This window comes from Bos taurus, chromosome 17 (genome assembly GCF_002263795.3).
Source record: "Bos taurus isolate L1 Dominette 01449 registration number 42190680 breed Hereford chromosome 17, ARS-UCD2.0, whole genome shotgun sequence".
Lineage (NCBI taxonomy): Eukaryota > Metazoa > Chordata > Mammalia > Artiodactyla > Bovidae > Bos > Bos taurus.
In genome coordinates, this window is record NC_037344.1 from 66,338,506 (window position 1) to 66,345,681 (window position 7,176).

A 7,176-nucleotide genomic window follows, 5' to 3' on the forward strand; every position below is an offset into this window, starting at 1 on the left:
CCGCTGGGGTCAGCTCTACCTTGCTTCTCTGCAGCTGAGTCGTCATAACAGGCTGGGAGCAAGTTCCCTGGAGCGGGCATCACCCCATGCCATCGTTGGAAAGAGCTCAGCAGCTCTGCTAATAACTCAGGTGTGGCAAGTTCTTCCTAGGCCCGACTCAGTTTCCTCCTCTGCGAAATAAGTTGGTTTCTCTTTTTGTTCCTTTCTCCATTTATTTACTTAACAAACCTGAAACATGCAGAGCATTCCTGGTGTCCCAAGTATTGTCCTAAATATTTTACAACACTGACACATTGAGATTCTCCTAGCCACCCTATGAGAAGGGTTTACAGATGAGGAAACCGTGGCCCAGAGAGGCTGAGTGACTTGTCCAAGGACACACAGCTAGCAAGCAGTAGAGCAGGGATTTAGGCCCAGGCACTCGCTCCAGTGCTCATGCTTTCAAGAGGTGCTTCCTCTTTTTTTTTTTTCTTTTTTGGCCACATCGTTTGGCATGTGGGATTTAGTTCCCTGACCAGGGATTGAACACATGCCCCTTGCGTTGGAAGTGTGGAGTCTTAACAAATGTCCCTTTGTGATACTTCCCTGTGGATCACCAGGGAAGTCCCAAGAGGTGGTTCCTCTTGATGGTCTTGTGGCCTCCACCCAGTTCGCAAATGCTGCCACAGTTGATTCTTGTTATTCCAGCTAGTTACAAACACTGAACTGCTGAATATTGAACCGTGGCTTCTAAGGGACATACAGGGTTAGGTTCCTGAAAGCCTCTGGACATGACGTTTTTGTCAACTGATGAATACATAAACTTGTTTTATGTGTGTTTCTGTTTAAAGATACCTGAGTTAGTATATATTGTTGATTCATTAACAGTGAACTCACAGCCGATAGCACTACAGCTCATGTCTGAATAAACGTTCTCCAACATGTGTGTTTTACTCCATAAGGTACATCACAGCCTGCTTGCACTTAGGAACCCTATATAGCCAAACAGCAAAATGAAATGAACAAAGGAAAAAAAACACACCCAAATCACCAATGAAAAGCATACAGATGCAAAAAAAAAAAAAAGTGGCTCCATTTAGACCACAAAAGGACACTTGTTCACAGGATGTGAGCTGAAACGGAAAGCAGAGTGCCACCTCGCTCAGCCCCAGCTGTGAATGTTGACAGTGGGTGACACCTTTTTTTTTTTTTTTTTACCATTCTGCCTGTGCCCAAGAATGACTGTGGAGATAGGTTTGGGGGTTACGGGTACAAAATCCGTGAATAATGAGGACTGATGGTATCTTGTATTACTCACCCGCTCAAATACCACCGAAGGCTTCCTACTACCTACTATATCAAATAACTAAAGAGAAACTTCACCTGCCTGCCTTTCAAGGGTTTTAGTAACCTGGCCCCATTCGGTCTATTCAAATACATTTCCCTTAACTCCTGGGGCCATCCCCTTCCTCCCAGGGCCTGGCTCCTCTTTCTCACTCTTCTGTCGCATCACCACCTCCTAATTTCACACCTTTGCTCTGGTGCTTTCCCTTCTGGGCTTATCCCCTCTTCTTTTGTTTAACTACGAAACCCTACCTACAGTTTAAAGGTCAGATCAAACTTCTTTTTTCTTTGTATCGCTTTCTCCTACTGATTTATCCCTTCTTGGACGGCACAGACTCACACTGTCTGTGTGTGTGTGTGTGTGTGTGCTAAGTCACTTCAGTTGTGTCCGACTCTTTGCAACCCCATGGACTGTAGCCCACTAGGCTCCTCTGTTCATGGGATTCCCCAGGCAAAGATACTGGAGTGGGTTACCATTTCCTTCTCCAGGGGATCTTCCTGACCCAGGGATCGAACCCATGTCTCCTACATTGGGAGGTGAATTTTTTACCACTGAGCCATCAGGGAAGCCCAGACTTATACCATAGCGGAGCTTAATTTAAAATAAATTTTAAAAATGTCCCTTTGTGATACTGTCACGAACAGCCTGCCTGTGGGGAATTTCCCACAAACTACTGTTTGATGACACTCAGAATAGGAGACATCCAGACTTGGTGTACTTTGAGAGGTTGTATTTTTTTTTGCCCTTTTTTTATACTTGCTATGTCTGGACGTGGCAAACAAGGAGGTAAGGCGCGAGCAAAGGCCAAGTCTCGTTCTTCGCGGGCGGGGCTCCAGTTCCCGGTAGGGAGAGTCCATCGTCTACTACATAAGGGCAATTACACCGAGCGTGTAGGCGCTGGGGCCCCGGTGTACCTGGCGGCGGTGTTGGAGTACCTGACGGCGGAGATCTTGGAGCTGGCGGGCAACGCGGCGCGCAACAACAAGAAAACCCGTATCATCCCGCGCCACTTACAGCTGGCCATCCACAACGACGAGGAGCTCAACAAGCTGCTGGGTCGTGTGACCATTGCTCAGGGTGGTGTGCTGCCCAACATCCAGGCGGTGCTGCTGCCAAAGAAAACCGAGAGTCACCATAAGGCCAAGGGCAAGTAATTGGACTGAGACCTGAGTTTCCGGAAGTGCTTTCAAACCCAAAGGCTCTTTTCAGAGCCCCCCCCCCCCCCAAAAAAAAAAAAAAAAAAAGAATAGGAGACATCCAAGTTACACTGACCGTGTTTGGGCTTGGAAAGTGAGGATGTTTTGGGTACACGTATAGAAGGAGGGATAACATCGTACTCACCGGTGAGACGTGCCTGGAGGAATGTTTTAATTCTTCAGAAATACCAGTTGGCCTCCTTACATAACATAGAACAGTGAGCCAAGGATAATTAGACCATCAAAGTGGTCTTGGAGAGAACTGATCTGTTCAGAGAAGTAAGCCTCTGCCTCTAACAGCCATGGGGCAAGCTGGCCACGTGTGGACACCAAACAGATGCATGTTGCATGGATGGAGGAGCCCTGCCTTAGTCTGTTTCATCTACTGGGGTTTTGCATATGATTTTGTTTGAACAATGAATCGCATGGTTCATCAGTTAGGACCCAGCAGGAAACACACAGCACAGATAAATTGGAATAATTTAAGGAGAGTTTAATAAAGGAATTGCTTACAAAGCTGAGGGCAGGGCATAGGGAAACCACACAGGATAGCGAAGTCTCTGGGGTCTAGGTACAGAGGGTACCAGCATCACTCCTACACCAGGAGATGGGACCAGGGAGGGTTAAGGGTTATGTGGTCTCTGAGCAGGGGTTGAAACCTTTTGTGAGAAGATACAGCCACCCCATCAGAGACCCTGGCAGGCAGGAGCAGGGGGCGATAAACACCTGACCTCCATCACCCTCTCATTTCCTTCTGGACCTCCCATTCAGTTCAGTTGCTCAGTTGTGTCTGACTCTTTGCGACCCCATGGACTGCAGCACACCAGGCCTCCCTGTCCATCACCAACTCCCAGAGTTTACTCAAACTCATGTCCATTGAGTTGGTGATACCATCCAACCATCTCATCCTCTGTCGACCCCTTCTCCTCCCGCCTTCAATCTTTCCCAGCATCAGGGTCTTTTCCAATTCAGTTCTTCGAATCAGATGACTAAGGTATTGGAGTTTCAGCTTCAGCATCAGTCCAATGACTATTCAGGACTGATTTCCTTTAGGATTGACTTGTTGATCTCCTTGCTGCCCAAGGGACTCTCAAGAGTCTTCTCCAAGGAACCCTCAAGAGTCTTCTCCAACACCACAGTTCAAAAGCATCAATTCTTTGGCACTCAGCATTCTTTATAGTCCAACTCTCACATCCATACATGACTACTGGAAAAACCATAGCCTTGACTAGACAGACCTTTGTCGGTAAAATAACCGACAAAGGTCTCTGCTTTTTAATATGCTGTCTAGGTTGGTCATAGCTATTCCTCCAAGGAGCAAGCATCTTTTAATTTCATGGCTGCAGTCACCATCTACAGTGATTTTGGAGGCCAAAAAATAAAGTCTGTCATTGTTTCCATTGTTTCCCCATCTACTTGCCATGAAGTGATGGGACCAGAGGCCATGATCTTAGTTTTCTGAACGGACCTCCCATTGGCAGAGCCAATGACAGAAGGCAGAAGGCAAGACAGTCCAATGCTGTCCACACATGTCAGCCTCTGGGGCAGAGAGTCAGGGGAGATGGGTTTAGAGAGGAAATGGGGGTGGAACAAAAGGAAGATGCCCGAGACCAACCCCCACCCCCACCCTGCAATACACAAGCCAGGGTTAGCTCTCAGATCGCCACTTTCTAAGGGTCATTCCGGGTTGGTCATGCACAGGTTCTTCAATGGGTCCAGCCTTGCCAAGATCCTATTGTAGCAGCTCAGAGTTGGTCTAGTAAAAACGGCACAATTCTGTTGCATCAGGTCAAATAATGCCTGGATTCAGTTTTGGGGTCATGGCATTTTCCCGCCCTCCTTCCTTTCTTCCTCTCTCCCTCCTCCTTTTTCTCTCCCCTCTCCTTCTCCCTCCCTCCCATCTCTTTCTGTATTTTCTACACACACAGATATTCCTCCTGCCTCTCTGGGATGCTGACAGGGGGAGCAGATATACAGCATCTCGGCCGTGATATAAGGGCTGCTGCAGCGCATGGCTGTCTCCCACGATGGCGCTGCCTGGGTGTAAAACTGCACTTCCTTGTCAGCGCTGGTCTTCATGGATGTCGACTGACTTTTCCAGAAATTCTTGCAGAGCAGAGTTTCTCAAACAGGGGAGAGGTTGCGCCCACACCCGCCCTGTTTTCTGGGGGACACACTGACACTGTCAGCCCCTGGGGCAGAGAGTCGGGGAGAAGGGTTTGGAGAGGGAATGCAGGTGGAGCAAAAGGAATTTGCCCCTTTGACTGGAGACATTTTTGGTTGCCATAACTCGGGGTTTGCTGCTGGCATCCAGGGGGTAGAGGCCAGGGGTGCTGCTGAACATCCTCCCTTGCCCAGGACAGCAACCCCCTCCCCCCAAAGAATTATCTAGTCCAAACTGTCAGTGGCGCTGAGGTTGAGAAACTCTTTGGTTGAGGGAGCCTCTTCGTGTGACTCTGATATTTTAGTCTCCCTTTTCTTGAATTCCCTCTACTACCTTCTTGCTATATGATTATGGAGACTCTTGGATACCTCCAGCAACGGGGAACTCACAACCTGATTTGAAGTCAGTCAAGTCTGGGCTTGATTCTAGCTCTTCCACCGGCAGCTGCGGGACTCCAGGCGTCCCCACAGGCGGGCTTGGCTCCACCACTTTGGGCCCAATGTTCCTCCAGGACCACGGGATCAACAGCAGCCCTGCCTCACAGGTTGCATGAGGAACCGATGAAATGATGCTCTTACGTGGCAGCTCAGCTCATAGCATGGGGTGAGACCGCTCAGTAAACGTTCACCCCTATGAACGCCCTTCCCTGGCTGATTTCATCACCTGGGCTCTGGGTGTGTCAAGAGCAGATGAACTTCAGGGTTTTCTCTTAGGCCTGGGAAATTTCAGAAATCTCGACAAGCTTAGCACTGAGTGAGGAAGAAAATATAGGCTCTTGGTGGAGGGGCGGGGTGGGTGGTGCTTTCCCTTTGGGGTTGTTTGGGGGGAGGGGCGGTCCTAGGGGTGGTCCCAGGAGACCTGATAGCAAAGAGGAGTGCAGAGAGACCAGGAGCAAGCACCGTGTTGTCTCCTCCCAGTGGTGTCGTGGGGACAGAGCTTCACCCTTCCAGCAGTGGTGTGCAATGACACACCCAGGGAGGCTCACTGGATCCTTGGGGTTCTGCATTTTTATTGGGCATCAGTCACATAGGCGTGGAGCACCTACAAATTGACCTTAATTATTCGGTCTCCAGCCCTTTCAAAAACCAAATGATAGAGCAGGGTTCAAGGCTGCCCCCCATAAATCACATTATTAGCATAGATTATCTGGCCAGGTGTGGCCCAGTGTCCCAAGTACACAAAGACACTCCTATTAGTGAGAATGACTCAAGGGCTTACAGGTACTCTCCCAAGAGCCAGTGTAGTCCTTTCTTTGGATGGTTCAGGGTTGAAGAGGCTAAACCTGCTGAGTTAACCCTTTAATGCACAGCAGAATTCTACAGGTAAGAACGACAAGGGCTGTTCAAGCTTGGAAATTTGGAGAAGGTGTCAGTGATCATGATCTGAGCAGGTTACTGCCTTTCTCAGTGCCATGTTCCTACCATTAGACTTACGGTAACTTACAATTACCCTATTTATTGGTTTACTTTGCCTCATTTGCTAAACCATGGGGTAATGCTGTTTTCCCTAACACTTAGCATACTTTACATGCAGAGCTAGGACTAGGGTGAAGCAAAATTTTTTTAAATATTTATTTTAATTTCAGGGGCTTCCCTGGTGGCTCAGACAGTAAAGAATCTGCCTGCAATGCACGGTACCTAGGTTTGATCCCTGGGTTGGGATGATCCCCTGGAGAAAGAAATGGCTACCCACTCACTCCAGTATTCTTGCCTGGAGAATCCCATGGAGCCTGGTGGGCTATAGTCCACGGGGCGGCAAAGAGTCGGACACGACTGAGCACACACACATTTCCTTGGCTGTGCCAAGTCCTAGTTTCGGCATATAGGATCTTTAGTTGCGATATGTGGGATCCAGTTCCCTGACCGGAATTGAACTCAGGCCCCCTGCGTTGGGAGCTTGGAGTCCTAGCCACGGGGCCAATAGGGAAGTCCCCTCTGGGGTGCAAAATTTAAGAGTGGTGGATGCATACAATCTCAGTCATCAAGATAAACAGTGTTTTAATGCAATATTTAAAAAAAATCAAAATTAATACAAGAAGCAAAGTCTTAGACTTTTCAACAAAAACAAGATCAGTGCTGTTGCTGATATTTTTTGATCCCCAGCTCTACCAGGGCGTGGCACTGTTTGCTGCCTTGTCTTTGTACACAGTTTTGATATTTTTGTTCATGATGGATTTGAGGCGTTCATTTGGATTTGAAAAAATACTGCACCAAGAAGCTATTTTGAGGACTTCCCTGGTGGTCCAGTGGTTAAGACTCTGCCTGCCATTGCAGAGGACACAGGTTCAATCCCTGGTCCTGGAAGATGGCACGTGCTGAGGGGCAACTAAGCCCATGTGCCACAACTGCTGAGCCCGAGCTTGAGGGGCTGTGTTCTGTGACAAGAGGAACCACCGCAAGAAGCCTGTGTGCTGTGAGTAGAGAGTAGCCCCTGCTCGCCCCAACCAGAGAAAGCCTGGGCGCAGCGACGAAGACTCAGCGCAGCCAGAAATA

General features: G+C 48.6%; 1 protein-coding gene across 1 annotated transcript; it reads left to right on the forward strand.

Moving 5' to 3' along the window:
* Positions 1-2,013: 2,013 nt before the first annotated feature.
* On the forward strand, positions 2,014-2,539 carry LOC614881 (histone H2A type 3). The gene has a single exon (XM_002694604.6). The coding sequence runs from the start codon at positions 2,086-2,088 to the stop codon at positions 2,476-2,478; it is 393 nt and encodes a 130-aa protein (XP_002694650.2). The 5' UTR covers positions 2,014-2,085; the 3' UTR covers positions 2,479-2,539.
* Positions 2,540-7,176: the final 4,637 nt, after the last annotated feature.

Excerpts from the sequence above, each read along its gene's own strand:
- LOC614881 (XM_002694604.6), top strand. The coding sequence starts at position 2,086 with ATGTCTGGACGTGGCAAACAAGGAGGTAAGGCGCGAGCAAAGGCCAAG.